Source organism: Pygoscelis adeliae, unplaced genomic scaffold, assembly GCF_000699105.1.
Source record: "Pygoscelis adeliae isolate BGI_AS28 unplaced genomic scaffold, ASM69910v1 Scaffold226, whole genome shotgun sequence".
NCBI lineage: Eukaryota > Metazoa > Chordata > Aves > Sphenisciformes > Spheniscidae > Pygoscelis > Pygoscelis adeliae.
Window position 1 is genome coordinate 265,448 of NW_008824983.1, and position 24,160 is coordinate 289,607.

Here is a 24,160-nt window from a genome sequence, read left to right on the forward strand (position 1 = left end):
TAACTTCCTTCTGGCAGCAGTAATAGTCAGTTGCTGTGAAGAAAGTAGCTCTGATGCTCTTTGAGAGAGAAAATGAAGCTGACTTACGAAAAGGTAGAAGCGTTCAGTAGCTCAAGGAGTCAGAGAACCTTGTGTTGCTCTCTGAAGCTTGAGGATGTGGTGTCTGAGATGTGGCAGGAACTATGAAGTTTCCTTTCTGAAAGGAAATGGACTTCTTACATTGACAAGGCAGCGAAGTTCTGGAGGATGGCTTTGACTTGATTATGGTTTTCCTCCCTTTTGTGGCTAGTGTATCTCCATGTGTTTTTTGGTTTGGTGGTGTTTGTTTTTTGTTTTTTAAACAATAAAAATAAAAACTGTTGAAGCATCATTGTGGCTGCTCAAAAGATATTCCAGTCCTGTCCCTCTCAGATGTTTTTTTCGCTATTCTATAGGTCCTCTACTATGCATTTAGTTTATAAATAGGAAGAAGCTTTCTCTCAATAAGGTCTTGCTCATTATTTTTGCAGCAATAATTTTCTAAGTATCCAAGTTTTCAATAGGAAGTTACCCTAGATTTCTATTACTGATTGCTTCAATTCATATCTCAAATCTTCTTTTACTTTGCAAACTTTTTCTGTATCTGCTCCTGAATGTTCACATATTTTTCTATCTAAGGAAAAGTTTTCTTATCCATCTGTTCATGCCCCGGTGTAGTCTGAGAATTTCTGCTTGCCACTTTAAGTACTTCCATGGTCATCTTCTCTAGATAAAAAGTGGATCATTTAAAAAGGAAAAACTTCTGAAGCTAATACTAACCCTTATGAAAACAATTAAATAGACTCTAATTACAGTAGGACTGCTGGTTATTCTCAGCAATTTATACCTGGGATCTTCCTAATTTCTGCAAAGACCATTCCTAAAATTATTTCAGTATACTAGTTGTTAAGACAGTTTGTTAGCTTTTTTTAAATGCAATCTAAAGATCTTATTTACATCTTTTACTCCTAAATAAACATTTCAGAGCTTCAAATACTGAACATCAGGTGTCTGTATTGCATATGTGAATGAAAACACTTTTGCTTTATTTTCTTATGCTATGATATTGTTCAATTGCTAACACATCTTTTACAATAACAAAGGAAAATACCATCCTTGACAGTCTAAAAATACAGACTACAAACAGAAGAGTGGAAGGCAATTCAGTACTTAAGTCAGTACTGAGCAAAGATGAAAATGTCTTGTCAGTTCTGTTGTATTTCTTTTCTGAATCTACTTCCAACTAGTGACGCGTAAGTAATGCAGCCACTGCATTCATTAGTCTTCCGAGGACACTTACAAATAGGAAGAGTTCTGGTGCAGAGTAGCTCGGGAAGAGAGTCACAGCAAAAGTTCTTACAAGAGGAACGTAGAGGTGATGTGCTGAGACATGGCTGTATATAGTTACATGGCACTTTATGGATGAAGGAGGAGGTGCGTGGCTGTTCCTTGCAGCATTTCCTGCCCAGTCATTCATTGCCTATCTCTTCAAGAGGTGGTTGAGATGCTAGCTCTTATTTGAATGTAAGGATGTTGACACCAATGAATTAGCAACTGGATTGCAGAAACATATGTCAAGGTATTGGTGGCAAATAGCACATTTAAATGTGCAATTACCAGATATGGACTGATGTAATGAAAGCTTCCAGGATCGTTCTGTAAATCAGTGCATGTATGTGTCTCTTGGAACATAAATGTGCTGAAAGTAAGCATCACTGAGTTTTTCCATAGCTTCTGTAGTAGATTTATTAAATAAAACATGCCTTTCTAATTGTTAGTCTTGTGAATGCAACTTTGCAAAATGAAATGTAAGATTCAAGGAGGAGGGAAGAAAAATATGTAATACTTCTCTCTTCCCTCCCTCCCCCCATGCTCCCTTCCTCCCTTTTTGCAGGGCAAAAATCATGCTTTCATATTTGCCTAGATGTGTAAACTTACAAGGCTGAACTAGAAAAGTTGGTAATGAAAGGGAAGATCTTGTTTAATATTTTGGTTTAGTGCATCAACATGGAAGAATAAATTGGTTTGTTTGGAAGGTGCAGTTTTAGGGGAGTGTCATTTACATAATCAGTTCTTAAGTTCAAGCAAAGATGATGGGTATTTGTGTTGCACTATTGTATTTGATATCTCTGGCAAGCCCCCAAATCCTTTTCCTGCAAGCTCTATGGCATTAAAAGAATTGAAATACAAGAAATTTAACATTAAACAAATGAAATATTTGAGCAGTTTTAATAAACATGTTAAGATCAGGCCCCTGAAGTCTGGAAGATCCAGTGTGGTGGTGGGTTTTGGGGGGGGGTTGTTTGTTTTTACAAATTGGGGATTGAGGTACGCTGCACCATGTTTTGAAAGAGCAAACTGCTGCGTAACTGGCATTTGAAGGCATTTGAACTGTGAGACATGCCCTGGTTAACATGTCAGCAGGTTGAGCTGCACAGAGATAATGTTGCATTGGCAGTGTTATTTGCAATGATCTGGAGTACATCTTTACCCCAGAGGATGAAAGCTGTAACCTTCCTCACTGTTGCATGGTAGGAGTATGATAGGTTTGACGTAGCTTTATGTCTCATGGAGAGCATCTGAAGGGGGAGGGAGGAACAGGAACACTTCCCCAAATCACGTGCTAGGGAGTAAAGAACAGGTTAGAGGGGGATTATGTCCTCAGATACAAGGCTGTTTGGAGAAGCTGTTTTACAAAATTTAAATCATTCTTGGCAGCATGTCTTCTTGGAGAAATTTAAGGGGGTAGTATCTCTATGTTAATTTAAAATACTATTTTGTTTTACGTGTCTAGAGTGCATACGCATTTTTTTGGTAGTACACTTGTTCTGATTATTACTTAAAAACTTTGTCTTTCAATCTAACAATTTTGGAACTCCATTAAGAGTTATTTGTGGTGGGGGGAAAATCAAGCTTGGTGTTTCCCTCTTAAGTAAGTCCATGAGAGATTTAGACCTTTTGTCAAAAGTCAACTTTGTTTTTCCCTTTGCCAGAGAATCTACAAATTCTTTGTGCATTTGAAAAAGTTAACTTACTTTAGTGTCTACATATTACACTAATTTAACTATGGGATGTCCTAGACGTAGGCTTTCTTGCTTCTTTGGGTAGAGGATCACTTGGGGGAGGCAGATATTGTTGTGTTGGTTTTGTTCTTTTGAGAGGACCATGTTACTTTTAGGTATCACTTCAAATTTCCTTAGGCGTTTCTTTGGCTAATGCTGGTTTTCTTTCTTACCAGAAATAACACACATGTTCAGATATTATTTTATTTTAGTCCTAGCAAGTTTGATTAACTTACCACTGGGAAAACCTTTTGTACAGTATCTTCTCGTATTTATTCCTGCTCTCTTCTGATATGATTTTTAGGCTGTGTGTTAAGGTACCAGAAATGTCAGTGAACGACTTAGCTGAACCCATAAACACGGCTTGGACTCTAAGCCCATTTTCACTAGAGCTTAGGTAACTGCCGCCTCCTTGCAGTAGAAGCACGCATTTCTCCCCTTCTGCTGGGCATGGTGCTTCTCCTATCTCACGTTTCGTCACTTGAGGAAAATCAGGATAGTGATTAGTGACCTAGTAACTCCCTTAATTCCTTTAAAACCAACGACAATTGTATCCTAAAATTACAAACAGAAATCAGTTAGACTTTGAAAGTTCTCATTCCTTGGTTGTTAGCTGTAGATGTGAAGTCATGTGGAGCTTGGAGTACCATTTTGGCTCTTACTTTTGTCTCGTGTGTGGCTAACAATAACCTGGAAGACAATCAAGAATTACAGGTATGTTTGAAATATATTGATTACATTCTCACTTACTGATCATTCAGTTACTGTCTTTTGGGAAGGATTACCAAAAATCCTAAGACATTTCTGGTGACGTTTAAAATCCTCGAATTCTTTTTTTGCTTGAGTTCCATGCAGAATTTGATACAGTACATTATGTTATGGTACATGATACAGTGTGGTACACTGGGTCCTTAGGATGGTTGACAAAAGCAGATAACTTATGGTAAGATTAAGTCTTTCAAACTTTTGTTAGATTTTGGGGGTTTTCTTCAAATGGACTTGGACTTTCTTCCCACTGCTTCAAACTTAGTTTTCAAAAACTTTTGAACTTGGAAAATAGGATGACACCCAAACCTTCTGAAATTTGGATAAGGAAAGAGGGAAATCCCTGAAATTGTAGCCAGCAATTAGACCTCAGACTCTGTCTGGCACATGGAAGACCTAGGGTCAAAGTGGGAGTTTGGATCCAGCATCAGCTTCCATGTTGTGTTCTTAAGCCTGAAAAGGGATGGATTGACTAGAAACTGATTAACTCAGAGAATTGACTTCAGATCTTTGGTTTGCTTAGTATATGCAACCATGATTTTTTAGACTGCTAAGTTTCTTGGTCAGGTTGTTCAGCTGGACTGGGAGAGACTTCTTTTGGTGGTGCAGGTCTGGGAGACTTGGGTCAAAATACCCTGTCTCTCATCTGGGTATCCTGACCGGCAGCCTCTTTGACATTTTGTGTCTTACTGGCCTTCCATCCTTTTCTATTCTTTGCATAGAAAAAATTTAAGTTGGTTCTGACATAACAATATAATGTTTAGCTTGAGAACTTAAGCTCTGACCATGTAGCATTAATGTTACCGTGTGATAACAAATACTGCTCTATGAACTCTTTCCAACAGAGTGGAACTATTTTTTCAAAAAGGTAACATTTTGTCTAAGCTATCTCATGTCTGTAAAATCTCAGCAGTTTTCAAATAAACATGGCTAAATTTCCACACAAGGTATAAAAAAACCTGTAAGGTTATATATGTGTGTGTGTATATACATGTATATGTATATGTGTGTATATATATCAGTAAGAAATTAAATCATTAAGCTTAATCATTAAGTCTTGTTTGTTGAAGTTCAATGGAAGTTAGAAAGTAGTTCAATTGCTTCCTTCAGGGAAAAAAAATCCCCAAATCCTTCTTTCCTTTTATTATTAAGAAAAAAATTAAATCCAAACCCAGGCTTATGTCCCGTACAGATGTCTGTGCGACCTTTTTTCCTGGGGGCGGGGACAGCTGTTTCTCGGGTATGCTTTTAGAAGCAGAGAGGTGTGGTTGTTACAGTCTTGATCATGAAGGGAGGTTCAGGAGGTTCTGAAGTGGCCTAGGTGACCTGGTGGAATAGAGAAGATTCGTTCCCTAATTCCCAGTATAAGAAGCATCATTCCATATACCTAGGCATCAGACTCGCCAACCACAAGGAAACTGGAGGCATGGGGAATAAATGTAGCCTCTTTCTCTGTTTTAATGGAGAATTTAAACTATAGTGAGAAAGTATGAGATTTTTATTGCTGAGTGAAGGCAAGGAGTCAGTCTTTCATACGCAACTGTCTTATGTACCTTTGGAAAAGATTATAGAGGACTACCTAGTGTAAAAAGATGAGTACACTTTGATGGAAGAGTGTTATGGGTGCAGTGTTAAAAGAATTTTCTCAAAGGGTGGGCTTCAGCTGGAGAAAAGACTCCTGTTCCGTTTTTGGCATCATGCTGTGTTAATGAGCCTAGAATAAGTATCTTCCAATAGTTCTATCTCTGTACTGGAAAATATTTAACTCTTTCTGTAAATATATTGTAAATTTTTGTTTTTCTTATGTTTTGTTACAGGAGCTAGAGTTAATGCCAAAGACAGCAAATGGTTGACTCCTTTACACAGAGCTGTGGCATCTTGTAGTGAGGTATGCTTTTTTTTTTGACTGCTTTCTGTTAAAATAAGATGTCTCAAATTGCCTTCTGTTCTTTGTCCGGTTTTTATAAAGTGAAACTACTCCAAATGTCTGGAATTGCAAAACACTTGAAACAGTTTAACATGTGGAGAGTATATATGTCATATGCCTGAGTAAGAAGAAAGGGGAAAACGATAAACATCCAGTTCTCAGGTTTGCTCTCTACTCAAATGCCGTTACTCTAGCAGAGAGGATTCTGCATGCAGTGTTCTCAAGTCCAGGTTACTTCTCTTAAGGTAACCAGAATGGTTCAGCGTGAGGGAATTAGAGATGAAACAAGATTTAGTACAGCTTTTACAGTATAATCTTTGCATTTCTTCATTTTTCACATGCTCGTCTGGTCAGGCATTGAAGAAATAATGGCTTTATAAGGCCTGAAAACATCTTTTTTTAAAAAAGCAATTAATGAGTAATGATAGTATTGAAAATCACTTCAAAAGTTATACATTAAATATGTAGAAAGTTTTTTTGAAGCCTACCAGTGACACAACTATGAGAATATATTAATGTAAGAAATGAATTTGTTATTGTTCCTTTATTGTTGATGTCCTAATAAAAATTTTAAATGCCTGTAGAAGATCAAAACAAACAGAGAAATGCTGAGCTTATTATGTGGAAGAGTTTATGCAAAACTATTTCCCTTGAGATCCTGAGTCAAATCAATGCTCATTTCAGTATGTCTCAAAAATAAAGGGTTTTTAAAGATGCTGTGTAAATTTTTGTTTGAAAAGATAGAATTGAATGTTTTTGTTTTGGCAAGCATTGAGCTTCAGGTATTTGCTCCATGAACTATCTAAACAAGCCTTGTTTCAGTTTTTGCTTTTGAATTCCCTGGATAAATTGCATTATTTTGTCACTAGCATTAATAGCAAAGTTACGTGGAGATTGTGTTATTCAAAACAGTGTTTGAAAATTAATCTCCAAGGGTGCCTCACTCCCAAATGCTATTTGTTCTTCTTGAGGTATTTTTAGGCTGCTCCTTTGAGAGCTGACTGAAGCACCAAATACTGCATTCTTCAGAGCTGAGGGACAATAAAAGCTCCTTATATCAGTAATGCTTGTAGAGAGGAGTGCTGCAGACAAACTTGGACCTAAATGATAACTTCAAGAAATGCAACCATGGTCATTTTTTAAAATGTGGAATATTTTAAACAAAATACTAACCAAAGGCACATGAAACATGTAAACCAATCAGTCTGCCCTAAAAGCAATGATAGGTGCCTGTCAGAATTTTCTGTTTATAGACACGGTAAGTCATAGGAGCCCACATACGTAGATGAAGAGCTGGTTGGTACATGTAGGCACTGTTTTCCAGCTTGACAGACTTACCTGGTTTTTTAGGCGTTAGATGAAAAAAGCTGTAATGAGAAAAACCTCTTGATAATGATTTCAGTAAAACATGTGGACTTACTCTTGGAGCAAGGACAGCTGCAATTGAACAAGGACATTGAAACATGCAAAATAGCTGGAATTACAGATTTAGCTGTCAACTGCATGAGTTCAAGCAACTTCATGCCAAGACTGTCATGCTCCAGACCTTTATATTTGTGTGCCTGGTGTACTTTGCAAAAAAAACCCCAAAAAGCAAAAAACAAACAAAAAAAAAAACCCTAAGCAGATTCACTAATTCTTGAAATTCATTAATGCATATGCGCAGAAAAATATAAGAAATTCTTTTTATGCTAGTACTACAGTGCTTCCTTCTACAAAATGGATAATAGCTGTTCCAAAATTTCCTTGTTCTGATTATGTCTTTTGAACCAGATATTAAGAAAAACCAAAAGTTCAAAATATTGATTAGATTTTTAAAGTGCTAAATCTGCTTGTTTCTTAGATAATAGAAGCTATTCCATTTCTCATTTAAATTACAAGCCTGTGATGCAGTATTTTCGCTTTTATGTTCCTATTTTATTTTTTATTGACAGTAGAAGAAATTTGAGGGGTTTGAATATAATTTATTGTAATAAATAGAATCAAGTGTTACTTAGCATTCTGCTCCTGGCTGAGAATAATACCTAGCTATTGTACCCCAGTGTAATTCGAAATTTCCAGTAACTACTTGTGGTAACATGTTTTAAGTTCAAAGTGCCAACCATTTGTTTGAGTTGGCAGTCACTGAAAGCAATTACTGAATTATGGGAAGGTCATGAAGTTGATGTAAAATGTAGTATTCATTGTCATGTTGATATTGCCAACAGATTTATTTTTATGCATTCCGATTGTGTGCACGTATTTTAATGTGCATTTGTTTATCTTGCTGTAAGAATTACAGTCTTATTTGTCAAATTTTCACAGTCTGTACTTTTAACAAAAGGAAATGAATAATCTTTTTGTGATGGAATTCAGTGCAACAATTTCAAATGGTTTCCAGGAGTTTTGCAACAGTATATGTTGAAACTTTTTGTGACCATGCTCTGTTATCTGTGGTTCTCTAAATGTACATTTAATAAGCTGCTCTTCTCTTTGCCATTTCTAGACTTAGTTCAAAAATTTTGCTTGGCACATTGATGAAAATATATTATAAGTTCATAGTACTTCACTAATCCTTAGCAATGGAAGAAATCCTAACGAGGTTTATTGAGCTTTGGAAGTTAGTTGTGATGACAAAACAATTTGCCAGCCAGCTTAAGGAACTGAATAAAAGACCTGGAAATGATTGACTCAGTTGAGTCCTGTAAGGAGTATATTGCTCATGTTCTTGAGAGCATCCCCAGATCTGGATTTATGATAAAGTACAAATCCCAGAGCATTGGGATTGACAAAAGAACATTCTTGACAAAAGAACAAATTGTAAATAGTTCTATACCATTATACTGTCCTTGGATTTAAGGCTGGCATTTCAAATCTTTACTAAGTGGCTTGGTTTTTTTGTAAATGCTTTCAGGATGCTGTTCAGGTGTTGTTAAAGCATTCAGCGGATGTCAATGCTCGTGATAAAAACTGGCAGACACCCCTACATATAGCAGCTGCAAACAAAGCTGTGAAATGTGCTGAAGCTTTGGTGCCTCTCCTAAGCAACGTAAATGTGTCTGATCGAGCAGGCAGAACTGCATTGCATCATGCAGCCTTCAGTGGACATGTTGAGGTAAGAGCTATATTTCTTAGCTTGTTTCCCACTCGTTCTGTCCCTCGTGTTTCTGATGTTTAGTTTCTCAGTTTAAAATAATGTTTCCCATCCCCTCAAAAAACTCCAAGGCTATTTGAATTTGTCTTTTGTATGCATCTGTGTACAAAATGGTTGTAGAAAATACATGTTACATCATTTAGTTGGAAGGTTATTACATCATTCACCTTTCTTAAGACAGAAGCAAATTTGCCTGAGTTCAGTGGAGTTAAACCAGTAATAGATAAATTTAAAATGGAAAAAAGAAGATATTTTTCTGTTCAGTAGATAGTGAACATATGGAATGTGTTGTCACTGAAATATGGAGGAAATACATGTAATAAGCTCTAACTCGCTAGGTTTCAAGCCCTGAAAAATGTCCACTGAGAAATTCCCATTGTAATTGTGTATAGGTAGTTGGAGACAAATTGTCAATAGGCTTGCTTTTAGTGATTGCCTTTAGTGAATCCCTTAGTAGTAGCCTGAAGATTTTAAAGATTCCACAGCTTTGCCATATTTAACTGGGAAATAGTTTTGTTGACATCGACTTTTCTGTTCTTTACAGTCACTTCATTATTGCTGCCAAGGTGGGCAGACAGGTTTTTTTCAAGCTTATGGAATAGTCAAAAAACAACACATGTAAATCCTTTGAAAATGTATATATTTTTGTTTTCTCCTATGATTTTCTTTGTCTAACTTTAAGCAGAGTTTTCCATTATGAATAGAGGATTTCTTTTCTTTCTGTTTATCTCAGATGGTCAGCTTACTTTTGTCTAGAGGGGCCAATATTAATGCATTTGACAAGAAAGACAGACGAGCTATACATTGGGCAGCATATATGGGTAAGTATATATTTCAGTTGATTACTATTGTGGTAGTAAAAAAAAAAATCGGCTAATGTTTAGTAAAAAAAATCACCTAATGTTTAGTGGTTTTATATATTTCTAGGAAAATATTTACATTGTAAGCATTGAGGTTATCTGTGTCTGCCAGAAAACCATTAATTGTATATTTCAGATTGCCTTGTAAATGTGTTTTTGTGGTGAGAAAAATCAATTTGTTGAAAAAGTAAGTAATTTGGTTCTTTAAAAAGAAGGAACTATCTTCCTCAATCAGCAGGCATCTAATCACAGGTGAAAACTTCTGCAATAATGCTAAATAGAAAGTAAGCAATTAATGCAAGTGGCACCTGAAACAGAGGATTGTCACACCAACCTTGGGGATTGTATTTTAAAAGAATAACATTTCATTTCTAAGACTCCCAAATTCTTGCCTTGCCATTCTTATTCCAGGAGTGGATAATTATTGTTCTCATGGTATTAATCAATGCACTGGCAGTACTGTCAGAGTAATGTACTTCATTGCCTTTTATCAGACTGTCATTTTATTAAGTGGCAGTTTTCTTCAGCATAGCTATAATAAATAGTAGAGCTTTGTTTCTCAAGTTTCATTTAAAATATGAGCAATATAAACCATTGGAAGGTGAATCATAGAAAATGCAGATTAAGAGTTCTAGGCTGACAGTGACAAAGACTTCTCAGCTTTGGCTAATTACTTTGTTTCTAAGTAATTTGCATGCAACTGCGGATTGTATTTGTCATTGCAGAATATGTTGTACCTGCTCAGAAGCCAAAAAACATAATGCCTCTTTGACTTCCAGAAAATGTCTAAAAATGCCCTTGAACACATGCAACATGTGTTGTCTATGAGCAGTGAACGATTAAGTTTCAGTATCAATTTCAGGAAGAAGCCAGTGGAGATGATTCCATGGTCGTGATTGTTATTCAGTATTTTAGCTTATTGCTTCATAATTTTATCCAGCCAAGGGAGAAGAATAAAAGCAGTAGCATCAGTATTATATGAATCTGCATGCCTGGGAATTTCTTCGAAGATGAAATGGGGAAATAAGACTTCATTATATGTAACTTTTTGTTCCTGTTATGTTTTGATGATCTGCATTTTCCTAAATTTTAAATTCTTCAGAAAATACATATCTATATGCCTAAGATACCATCTTATAAAACTTAAGGAGAAGAAGAGTCAGGAAGAGAACAGGGTCCTATTATTTATGGCAGCTTTTGTTTTTTCAGAGGTGATCTAAAAATGTGAACCTTTTTGTTCCAGTTATAAGAGGAAAATACTACTTGGAATGACTGTCTCAGTAAAAACCTTTATATATAGGGTTTATAAAGGAGCACCTTGTATTTTTGACAAACATTTAAGTTAATGTACAGGGAGAGTAATATCTATATTGCCCCTTCCCTGAGTAAAACAAACTAATTTTACTGTATCTGTTATCAAACCAATAAATAAACATACATAAACTAGGAAATTACATGGACTCATTATGTTGATATCTCTAAGTCTGGGATAACTCTGCCTTGGAGGTCTGGTCTTAGGCAAAATGCCCCTCAATATGCAGTTTGGTATTAATGCTCATTATGATGAATGAGAGAATTACTTATAAATAGGCATAATGCTGTGTAATGTGTATGCGTGGGGGGTGGTTCCTAAAAACAGACTTAAGGTTGCTAATTAAACATATTTCTCATCTGTGATTCTGTTGCATTGAGTATCTTATATAATTGCTTTGGAGTTGTTACATTTTTCCAAGCAATGTTTCCCAGTCTTGCTAGGAAAGAGCAAATGGAAGCAGTAACTTAAAAGTGGAAATAAAATTTTAAACTTACATACTGAGCAAAACAATATGCAGTACTATGTGGGGCAACACGTATTTAAATGCAGTCGCCAAAAACCTTACCCTGAGTTTTGGGCGTTGATAATTGAGTTGTTTGTTGTATGAAATGTACTTTGGTCCAAGGACTGAGAATTCTGGTCTTTACAAATGCAAAACTACACATTTACAAAATTGGGCTTGTTCTTAAGATCTCAACGGTTGTAAGAGTGATCTTCTCACAAACACCTCGATTCACAGAAAAATGGAGTTACTAACTGTTGTCTCTGCACAACTCTGTGTTTCAGGCCAATTTCACATTAGTCTTATGTCCCTGACAATACAGGTCTGAAATAATCTGATAGCAATGTAAAATAAGGCTGTGAAATCCATATGTGAAATGCTAAAAAGAAAGACAGGACCCTGTTGAGCTGTCTTCAGAGAAAAAGACTTGACTGTGCCAGTGAACTATGAAGTGATCGTCACAGCATTAATACTCATAACTTAAAATTTGAAGCTGTATGATATTGCACTTCAGGTACTGATACCAGTACTTGAAACAGAGAAGTTAAAGAACAATCTTCATTATTGATCCAATGTTCTTTGTGATATTTTGTATTAGTATTTTGTAATCTACATACATATGCAAAGCAATGTCTGTGACAGGCTGTCCAACCACCTTACTCAAGGTGACTATTTGCAAAATTTTGTTGAATGAAACTTGTGCATGAAATGGCAGAGATCTGACGAGCGTCAGTAGAGAACAGAGATATTTTCTGGCTTGTGCTCACCTAGATGAGAGAAAAGTCTTCTATTTTTCAGATAAGCTACATTTATTCCAATTTTAGTCAGTGCTATTTCATAGGCTATTAACAGGAAACTGTTAATGAACAGTGTTTGGGTGGGAAAACTGTAATTTATCTGACGTCGATCAACCTAAATATCCTTGCAGACAGTAGAGTAGAAAAAGCTTTTGAAAGTCTTCAAACAAGGAAAAAAAACCTGTGACATTCTCTCTCACTATTTAGAGCCATTTTACACTGCTCCAATTGTTTGAAGAAAGCCTTAAAGCTTTTCCACTGTATAAAACTGACCATGGAATAAAAAAAGAAGTTATGCTTTTCGTCACTGTACTATAAATAACTTTCTAGGGTTATATCCATTGTTTCCCTTCCTTCCTGCTTTCCACCCGGCTCCGTTGCTGTCCAGCTGCAATGCTGCGACTAAAATGGACTTTCATTCTTGCGTGCTAGCGTCGCCCTCATTAGTGTATCAGGATGGCTCCTCAGCGCTTCCCACTTCAAGTACCTTGCTCTTCTGTTTGAGTGTCTTCCACTGATTGCTGCTTGCGTTTTCAATGCAGGTCAGGGATTTTTTGGGTTTTTTTTCTCTTTAAAGTTTTTCTGCCACTGTTCTGTTCAGTGTCTCTCATCCTTTCACTGCTTTCAATATCTTCTATACTTCTGTCTCTCATGTAGGGCTTGTTTTTGTTCTTGTCCCTGTTATATTTGGGTCAGAAGATGAGTATCGTGTTTACATTTCTCTTTCTCTTCTTTTCTACAATACTGAAGTAATTCAGAAGTGAAATATTGCAGCACTTCACATTGCACTGGTAAACTATGTTTCTGATCAGTATAGCTAGTGAAATGTCGTTTTGTACGTTGTTGGGCATGAGCGTAAAACAAGGTATCATGGTGACCGAATGTTTATCAAAATAGCTTTTTCTGTATTCCTTTGGGTAGACACTACTATTCAAACTTTTGCAAATTCCCTTAGTCATTGAAAAAGCAAAGACCCTCACTTTTTATGAAGCACTTAAACCGAAGGCTGGATTTGATACTTTTTACTTAGATGTCTGACTGGATAAGCAAATGTATTCAGTGTGCCCCTCACCACTTTTTTAAGTAAGGTAAGGGTGTCACTTGAAAGGTAAAACAAAGAATCCCACATCTGTCTGTATGGGTCAGTTACAAGGGTAAAGCACTAAATGTATCGTGGGCTATTTAACTCAAGTCTGCTCCTTTATTCTGCAGGCTTTGTCATGATTACCTGTGTGTTTTCAGTGATGGACTTGTTTGGCAGCTAAATTAACAGAGCAAGAATGCCAGATTTTCTGGGTTACCCCGTTTCCATAGCTTTTCTCTTAGCGTGCAGTGTCACAACTGCGTGCAAGCTAGAGGGGGAGCATGCGGGCACGGTGAAGGGGAAAGCTGGTTGCCCTTCGCAGCAGCAGTGCAGTGTTGGGGCCCCTGGCCCAGCCACAAAGCTGGTGGTGAGAGTGACTGCCCGCTACTTCAGGGTGGGCTCCCCGCCTTCCCTTCACTTTTCCACCCTCCTACCTGGAACTTCCCTGAGCTCATCCCTTCCCCATGATCCCACTCGACTCTTACTCTCATCCCAGTGACTCGGGAGAATAGTTGATGCTTTCAAAAGGCTACGGTTCCTCAGAGGCCTGAGTCAGTTTTGAAAATACAGCTTTGTTAAATCCTGTATGATTTGGGTCAACATTTTAAAGGCTTTGCAAGTAAAGAAAGTTGGATTGGGGGGGGGGGATATATTTTTATTTAAAAATAGAATATTTTCTTCTTTTCATGTTTGTGTAATTTTTTCGAAGTTTATGCTGAAGGCCTTAAAAACCATAATGGGCATGCTTGCAGTTGAGGTGAAGGTGGAAGACTGACAGTCACATTCTCTTTCAAGTTGTTAACAGAAATTTGCAGTAAATGTTTAATAATTACAAAGTTATTTCACCTCTCTAGTTCTCAAATCTTCAAAAAAAATGCTTCTGTGTAAGCAGAAGACAAGATTATTTTTTTATTATACAGGATTATTTTTGCAGTATAAATAGTATGATTATTGGAGGGGGTATGTGGAAATACTCTTTTCTGAAGATGAATATTTTATCTTGCTTTTATAGTTCATGATACAATTAGAATACAAGAACAATTCTTTATTTTCCAGATCAGGTCCAAATGGATAATGTCTTGTTCATGTTATAACAATTGTACAATTACTAAGTTTGTAAACTTGAGCTGGTTAATACAAAATGCAGCTTCATTCTTTTTGTCTTTATTCTTTTAGGTCATATTGAAGTTGTGAAATTACTTGTGGCCCATGGAGCTGAAGTGACATGCAAAGACAAGAAATCATATACACCCTTACATGCTGCAGCATCTAGTGGGATGATCAGTGTAGTCAAATATCTTCTAGATCTTGGAGTTGATGTAAGGAAGAATAAAACAAACTGATACATTTTTGTTTGTTTGTTTGAAATGCTCTTGTTAGTATTGCAGCACACTATTTAGAGGCAGGTTATGATATAGTGAAAACAGTATTTCCAAGGATCTTCATTCACATGCTTTTTTTGTTTTAAAACCTCATTCTCCCAAGTAACTTAAGAGCCTTGCAGATTTTGCACAATTATTTGGAAATAAATTTGTATTTAGTAGGTTTTTTTGTTCATTTGGTATTTCTTACTCTTAGTTCATTGGACTGGAACTCAGGAAATAGGAATTCCGTTCCTAGCTTTGCCACACAGTCCTTTTTGAACTGCAGGAAATTAAACTCTTTTGCTTCAGTTATTTGTAAAATATAGATGTTACTGACTTTCTTAGACCACGTAGGTTTTGGGAAATACTAAAAATTGTGAGAAACTTCAATACTACAGTAAGGAAGGCCGTATTAATATTGAAATGCAAAATAGATTAAAAGACTGCACAGTACTACAGTACCTGCATATAGAAAGTGTGTTAACAACAAACTGTGAAACTGTGTAAGAAATCTACATTGTGCATCACATGTTAGTCTTACAAGGCTGGAGAATGCTGCCAAAGTTCTATCTTGAGAAGTAGATCAGAGTTCAGTATCATGTTGTGCACAACAACAAATTCTACTTCTGTACCACCCCACCCCCCACACACACCCCACCCCCCAAAAAAAAGTCCCTTTGACCTCTGTTTTTAACGGAAACCCACAAATGTTGTTGAAAAATGATGGAGGTCCGTGCTGTGCTTATAGTCTGTAGTGCCTGTGCAAATTGCCGCTGTTAACATTTTTTCCATACATGTGTTCTGTCAAGTTGCATACTGCGTACAGGAAACTGGTGTGGAGACAATGGGAGGAGGTTGGCTTACTTGTAAAGTAATGATACTCTTCCCTGGTACACGCTTCTCAATCGAAGTACTACATCCAGAACTTGCTTTTAATTTCTGGTTTTGAAGCGTTCCAAAATGTAATGGAGGAGAAGTCTCATGACATGAGATTTTTCTTTGTCGTAATTAAATGCTGCAGTAGTACAGGTTTTTGCCTGCTAACTAATCCTGTTGTGTTTTTTTCCTCTGACAGATGAATGAACCAAATGCCTATGGAAATACTCCTCTCCACGTAGCTTGCTACAACGGGCAAGATGTTGTAGTGAATGAACTCATAGATTGCGGTGCTAATGTAAATCAAATGAATGAGAAGGGGTTTACACCTTTGCACTTTGCTGCTGCATCAACACATGGAGCATTGTGTTTAGAGCTTTTGGTCTGTAATGGAGCAGAAGTAAATATGAAGGTAGGTGAATCCAAAGCCATCCATTCACTCTTAAAGATGCAGTACATCTTTATCAGAGGTAATTTTTCAAAATCATTGTTACAATAACATTTAGAAGTTCCCACTGATGGATGGAGTACTTCTGTGAAAAGTACTATAGAAAAAATGAGCCAGTATGTTGCTTCAAGGAACTTGATCTGAATCTGAAAACCTCAATGGGATGCAGTAAATAGCACAAAAGGGTAAAGAAGAAAGGTGACAATACTGTCTGGTCAATCTTGATTATATTTAAATGTCAGAATTCCACATAATTTGTCTTCCCTAGTCTATTCATAGGAGTAAGAGCAAATCATATGGAAAAATGCAAAAGAACACGTTTTTCTTATAAATAAGCAGCACTAACGAAATCAAGGATGTTTCAGAGAAATGTGTATGAACGGGCTAATTGCTGGAGCAATTGAAGAGCTGATAACATAAGATCCTAAAATCTAATTAATAAGGGAGAGTTGTGAAGGGTGTATTAAAAATACAAAGATAAGTAGATTAGGCCAATGGAAAGTCTTAAACAGCTGGTTTTTTAATTACTCCAGCAGAACTTTGTGAGCAGAGCCAGTGTAAGTTTTACATCTCTAATTGGTCACAAGTCTTTGGCTGCAGAATATTCCTTAGAATCCAGTCTTAGTGTAGGTAGAATTTCTAATCCACACAAGCATAAAAGCAAACTATAACCTATATCTTTTATTATCTTTTCAAGTGTGTAGGGTAGAGTCTTGAGATGTGAGAGAGAGATGAGAGACCTTCCGTTTTATATTAAGTTGATTTTTACTCTAGTAATGAAAACTTAACTGTGTTCATAAATACTCAGTGGCAGTATCTGGTGTCTTGACAGGTTTCAGGCTGGGGGAAGTGGGAAACGCGTATATGGAATGAAGAGTCGAAGTGTTCCTCTTACAAAATATCTAATTGCCTGTACTGTTGCCCACATGTGGCAGGAAGAGAATTATCTATCCTTTTGTTTCTTTAAATAAATAAATAATCTGTTTAATAGTTATGCCTGAATTTCAGCACAATCTGGATAAGAGGTGAATGTTAGAATAGCTAACATTTCTGTTAAAAATCGTGGGGTTTGTGGCTCACTTCATGTAAGATATGCACACTGATTTTAAGCTAACTAATTCTAAAATACAGTTTATATCTATTGTTAGTACAAAATCTGTAGCCCACTGAAAATTTGGGAGTAATTTAAAAATAAGCTATTTGATGTGGAGAAATCTTAGATACATGTTACTGCTCACTTTTACATATATTTAAACATGCAGCTCATTTAATGGAAACGTACTTAAACTCAGCTGTGGAAAAATTCATCACCGAAGTGCCCTGGAGAAGTAAGGAGCAGTGCTAAAGGGTTTATTGCCAACTTGGGCTAAAATACACGGGTCACAGTCCATTTACTTTTTGTTGCCAGCTTTCTGCTCTGCATAATGTCCCAGATTGGATATGACTGAGGGTTTAGTCTTACAGGGCTGACTTCTGTCCTACATTCTTGAAACATCATTTCTCAGTAATGTATGTTCTGCCATGAAAGTAATCCCACAATGTTAAATATACTAATGATTATGTACATATGTTATTTACACAAATAAGAACAAGAGAAACATAAATATTAGCAAGCAAAGAATTACTGTTTTCCTATATGCTGGGTTGCAACGGGTCATGACTTTGTGCATATTTCTGATGTCGAAGAAAGAAGTGGGGAGGGCTTCACTTCAGAAAGATGTGCAGCAAGTAATGGTGGTTTGGGGTTTTTTGGCTATTCATTTTCAAATACACCTTAATTGTAGGTTAGGAATGAAAATGAAAAACTTCCAAAATTCTATTAGGGTAATTAAACACTGTTAAAGATTACTGTAATCTTTATGTTTGAACTGAAAACAAGAATCTTTGTTTTACATATGGTATATGCTGTAGATACTGACTACATTTAGTTAGTTATAACACTAAGTTAACTTAGAAATTGTGCAGAGAATAGCTAATATCTTCAAAGTGACTGGCAAAGTTCCTGAATTCTTTGAAGTTTATAATGTGGGTGAACTTTTGTCTGGAGGTGACAAAAGATGTTTTAAACATCAGAGAGATGTATTGTCGCCTTCCTTCCCATTCAATTTTAAGTTACGGGATCCAAAGTATAGATTTGTCAGTTTCTGTAACTTAAAAAAAAAAAAAATCCTTAGAAGATTTAGGTAAACCGGGGTTTTCCCTTAAGCTTACTCTGAGATGACAGAATCATTTTTTTCTGAAACATGATAGTGATGGGGCTGGGAAATGCAGCCTGAAGCATATCAGAGAGCTGAGAATTTCAGCTGAAGTCTAAGAGCTTAGTAAAGATTTGGCTACTGAAGTTAACCTGCCTCAGAATAAAATGTCTTTACAGTGGAAAGGGTTATTAGCTTTAGCTATAGGTTGGCTGTAATTAAAATGTGTTGATTTAGTAACTATCAAAACTGTTAAGTGCAAAATTAAGCAAGCAGGGTTGTGTAGGGATTTAAGCAATTATAGCTTGAAAACAGCATTTATCCCGTTTCCACACCAACATGTGTCTCTTGTAATTCTGTTAGTAGCATTTCTGTGGATTTATTCCAGTATGACTGAATTTGGCCTGTGGATTTGCACCTGAAGGTGTGAACAGCCTTACCTTGTATTTGAAAACTTACTACTTGCACTCTTGAAAAGTGGAAGAACTGGGGCAAAAGAAAATCGTTTCCAAGTCAACTGCTGCTTCCCTGGAAAGGCCTATAAGGATAAATCTTGGATTTAATCAGGAGAACATTCCCTAACAAATAGTGAAAGGAAATTGAATTAGAATATGTTGTGTAGCTAAGAACAATTTGTAGAGTTAAAATGGGATGCTTTTAGAGCATTCTTACTAAGTATTTATTGAAACCAAGCCTGTTCAGTTTCAAAAGACTAGACAGTACTATTAGAGCACTTTCTGCTGTGGATGACCTAGTGGAGAGAGCAAAAAGGAAACGCTCTTTTTCTTGATGGCAGATGGAGGGTGCTTGTGCATATCTGTGGATGCTGGCCTCATCTCAAGAAGGAAATATGTAGCAGAAGATAATGGAACAGTAGAAATATGTTATATGCTTTTTATCACCTCTGTAGGCAGAGGACATCATTTCATACTTGGTTTTTGTAGCCTTGTCAGTGTCTATATAGTACTGTAGAACAGTGAATCCTGTTAAGTATTGCTCATTACTGCAGCACTCTCTCCTCACTATTCAGGATTTCCATGCATGGAAGAACACGTTGAAACGCGTACGTAATGGGACAGTATTAATTGTTTTATGGGCCCCCTTGCTGCTTGAAAATTCAGTGACCTAAATAGAAAAAGTTTTTTACTTCCATTGGTGATACTAGAACATAAAAATTGTTGCTAGGGGGAGATTTCACTTGGAGGAATGCTGTGACATGATAGACCCACATTTCCCCTGACCCTCAGTAAAGCTCAGTAGTCTGAGTACAGTTAATATCTGAGTAATCACTTGATAGAACACCTTCTGCTGTGTGTTAATTCCTTCTGTCTAATAGCAATTACTGTTCTTGGCAAATTTTGTATGATCTTAAGTATTTTGTGGATATGTTTTCTCTAGTGATAGAGGAGATTTGGGTGATTTCTTTCCTATTACCGCACTTAATTGAATTTCAGTGAAGACAACAAAAGTTATTAGCCCGTAGCTATTCTATCATGTGCTCTGATCCTATCTGATCTCGTAAAATCAGTCAGCTGCAGTTAACTTAATATTTAGATAGAAGACCTTAAAGGCATAAAAAACGGAAGTTGAAGCAAAAGTTTTGAAGACACCTCCCTGCTTATGCAGTCCAACCTCCTGGTATCTCAGGAAACAGTACTTTGCTCAATAAATAGAGCCTTGCTGTCCCATTGCTTAAAGAACTCTTTGGCTACTAGTTCTGATTCTGTATATCCTTCCCTAGTGACAATGTCTAGGAAGGGAATTCTGAATGCAATCCTATACGTAGCAGTTCAGCTTCAACATGGAAATTATCATCTTCATTTAATTTTATACCTGTTCTATGTTAGTATGTTGATAGACAATTGCATCATATGTTATTCCTAGGTTGCAAAGGAACCTGCAGACTGTTAGACTGGAGAGAGGCACTGTAGATAATCACAGAATCAGAATAGTTTGGGTTGGAAGGGACCTTTAAAGGCCATCTAGTCCAACCCCCCTGCCATGGGCAGGGACATCTTCAACTAGATCAGGTTACTCAGAGCCCCATCCAACCTGACCTTGAATGTTTCCAGGGATGGGGCATCCACCACCTCTCTGGGCAACCTGTTCCCATGCTTCACCACCCTCACTGTAAAAAATTTCTTCCTTCTATCTAGTCTGAATCTACCCTCTTTTAGTTTAAAGCAATTTCCCCTTGTGCTGTCGCCCTGCTAAAGGCCCTGCTAAAAAGTTTGTCCCCATCTTTCTTGTAAGTCCCCTTTAAGTACTGAAACGCCTCAATAAGGTCTCCCCAAAGCCTTCTCTTCTCCAGGCTGAACAACCCCAACTCTCTTAGCCTTTCCTCGTAGGAGAGGTGTTCCATCCCCCTGATCATTTTCATGGCCCTCTTCTGGACCCGCTCCAACAGGTCTGTGTCTTTACTGTGTTGAGGGCTCCAGAGCTGGACGCAGTACTCCAGGTGGGGTCTCACCAGAGTAGAGGGGCAGAATCACCTCCCTTGACCTGCTGGCCACGCTTCTTTTGATGCAGCCCAGGATACAGACAGCTTTCTGGGCTGTGAGCGCATATTGCTGGCCCATGTCCAGCTTTTCATCCACCAGTACCCCCAAGTCCTTCTCGGCAGGGCTGCTCTCAATCCCTTTTTTCCCTGGCCTGTATTGATACTGGGAGTTGGCCTGACCCAGGTGCAGGACCTTGCACTTGGCCTTGTTGAACCGCATGAGGTTCACATGGGCCCACCTCTCAAGCTTGTCCAGGTCCCTCTGGATGGCATCCCATCCCTCTGGCGTGTCAACCGCACCACTCAGCTTGGTGTCCTCTACAAACTTGGCTGAGGGTGCACTCGATCCCACTGTCTATGTCACTGATGAAGATATTAAAGAGTACTGGTCCCAATACGGACCCCTGTGGGACACCACTCATCACCGATCTCCATCTGGCCATTGAGCCGTTGACCACTACCCTCTGGATGTGACCATCCAACCAATTCCTCACCCACCGGATAGTCCACCCATCAAATCCGTACCTCTCCCGTTTAGAGAGAAGGATGTTGTGGGGGACAGTCTCAAAGGCCTTACAGAAGTCCAGATAGACAGCATCCATAGCTCTTCCCGTGTCCGCTGATGTAGTCACTCCATCATAGAAGGCCACTAGGTTAGTCAGGCAGGACTTGCCCTTGGTGAAGCCACGCTGGCTGTCTCGAATCACCTCGCTGTCCTCCATGTGCGTTAGCATAGCTTCCAGGAGGATCTGTTCCATGATCTTGCCAGGCACAGAGGTGAGACTGGCCTGTAGTTCCCTGGGTCTTCCTTTTTTCCCTTTTTAAAAATGGGAGTTATGTTTCCCCTTTTCCAGTCAGTGGGAACTTCACTTTGAAATTGAAATTCCCTTATGCATTACTGTTGGCCCACTTGAAGGACGTCTTTACTGGATGAATGACTAAGTGCACATTTGATATGTGTGTCAAATGTATAGTACCAATTATGGTTGAATATTTATACCATAGGATTACTTGTCATTTATGATAAATTGCTTACAATATCATTTTACAGAAATTTCCATGAAACATATGAGCTTTTTAATGTGTTGTCTTCTAATATAATGTGTAAACCTGTACAGTAAATACAGCTATTTTCATTCAAGAAACAAACTTAATTTAAAGAAGCATTGTTTTGTTTCAGACTTGGGCGGGGGAAGAGTTGGACATAGGCTTGTTGCTGAAGTTCTGTGCTGTTATCATCCTGTTGAGAGTGATTATCCTAAAGGCATAAGTGTGAGTGAGTGGGCATCACTGAGTTGTCACTCACAGCTGGAAGAGTGATTAAGAGCAGCTCTTTTTGAAAAGCTTGCCATGTCATGCTGACTTGTCACTGCCAGCATCCGTCTTGCAGACGTGCGTAGAAACAATTTAAAGGAGGGAGTGAAGGGGAGAGAAAAAAGTAAAATCGTGTCCTTTTTTGGTTTTTTTGTCAATTATGGTGGATTACTATTACCGGCCGTAAGTAAACACTGGGTTTTTTTTTTCCTTTTCCAGAGTAAAGATGGGAAAACACCTTTGCACATGACGGCGATCCATGGTAGATTTTCAAGATCTCAAACCATCATTCAGAATGGTAAAAAGGGGGAGGGAGTAGTTTTGTCAACAGCTTTCCAATACTATGAATATTTTCCTCCTCTTGTATTGATAACAATGTACTGAATTTTTTTTCATATCCAGTGTCCAGTAGTAGTTCAGTTAATGGTGGAGTCTGGCATATCTGCTTATAAAGTTTGATAAGTTACATTGAAGAACCATTTATTTTCAGAATGCAGGAAAATATATTAATTTCTCTTCCATAACCCAGGTTGCAGAAAGTTTGTCCCATGTGGTTACATAATAAGCAAAATAGAGAAAAACATTTTATTATTAATACTAAATACCACTGAAAGCTGTATAGCTTTTAAATCCAAAGTAGTCATTCATGGACAATTATTAACATTGCTTAAATTGTCAGTGCTGTTTTTGTAATGAAAGTATCTGTATGCCTACGTATATTCTTACTTAGTAATTACTTTTTATTATAGGAGCTGAAATAGACTGTGAAGATAAGAACGGAAATACGCCTTTGCACATAGCAGCTAGATATGGCCATGAGCTATTAATCAACACTCTGATTACGAGTGGTGCTGACACTGCAAAGTAGGTAACTTTACTGACATGAATGCAAGCTGTGAGAGAATTTAGAAATGTATTTATTAGATCAACAAGACTAGTATGTTTTTTTTAATTCGTCTTCAACTTGAAATAGGAAATACTTTGTGTATTATCCTGTACTGAGTACATTGCAATTTGTACAAAAAAAAATAGATTTTCCTCTAACATATTTGAAGTAAAAGCTCTGCAAGTTTTAATAGGCTGTTGCACTGACTTAATGCATCCTGCTAGCTTGTAAGAAAGTGTTTAATCCTAAGGCTCAGTATTCTAATTACGTGGTTTGCTGAACCCACCATGCACATGCACTTTGGCACACAATCATGTTTGTTTTATTTTAATTGTAATGAAACTGTGATACCTGATTATGGTGTATCTTAGGCGGGGTATACATGGGATGTTTCCTCTCCATTTGGCAGCATTAAGTGGATTTTCAGACTGCTGCAGAAAACTCCTCTCATCAGGTAGGATACTCCTTAAAAATCTTATGGCTGCTGTGTACTTCGTTTTTTATTCCATAGAATATCTTTTAATTAAGTCTTAATTTAGTAATACATAAAAATCTGTATAGTTTACTAGTAGCCTGGGGTCAGTGCTTGTTTTTTTTAACGGACAGTCCATAGTTAAAGTGAATGCAGACTTTTACAGAAGTAATTTAAAAAAAAAAAATCATCTAAATTGAAACAATGAATCTATAACTTTTTAAATGTTGTGTCTGTGCGTTTTAAGTTGGTCATAGAGGTGGGATGACTGGTTCAGACCATAATGCAATTTCAAGGAGAAAGACTAATGTTCTCTTAAATGACTTCTTGGAGCATCCCCCATTGCCCTTCCATATGATGTCTTTTAGCTTAATACACATCGGTCTATTCCTACCTATTCCTGTAGCGGGCACCTAATAGCTCTGAAGACTCTGTGGACTGCTACATTAAGAAGCTGCAACCCGAACTGTGCTTTGCTTTCATTGTTTGATTCCTCCCTGAAGTTGCAGAGGGTTGTAAGGTTATTACTTCCCTTGTTGTCCAGAGTCTGCTCTGGTGTGAATTCTGAGCGCTCTGAACCATTGCAATTCTGAGAAAGTAGATTAGTCTGAAGGATTGTGGAAGCTTCAGGAACAGAATAAG

At 37.4% G+C, this 24,160-nt stretch overlaps 1 protein-coding gene across 1 annotated transcript in view; it reads left to right on the forward strand.

The window, feature by feature from the left end:
- Window positions 1-24,160, forward strand: part of ANKRD28 (ankyrin repeat domain 28) — an 83,005-nt gene that overhangs the window by 28,827 nt on the left and 30,018 nt on the right. The window contains exons 4-11 of the mRNA XM_009325699.1: window positions 5,663-5,733; window positions 8,666-8,866; window positions 9,639-9,726; window positions 14,640-14,782; window positions 15,903-16,115; window positions 22,380-22,458; window positions 22,910-23,024; window positions 23,418-23,500. Of these exons, the coding sequence (XP_009323974.1) occupies window positions 5,663-5,733; window positions 8,666-8,866; window positions 9,639-9,726; window positions 14,640-14,782; window positions 15,903-16,115; window positions 22,380-22,458; window positions 22,910-23,024; window positions 23,418-23,500 (993 nt within the window). The remainder of the gene's footprint in view (window positions 1-5,662; window positions 5,734-8,665; window positions 8,867-9,638; window positions 9,727-14,639; window positions 14,783-15,902; window positions 16,116-22,379; window positions 22,459-22,909; window positions 23,025-23,417; window positions 23,501-24,160) is intronic.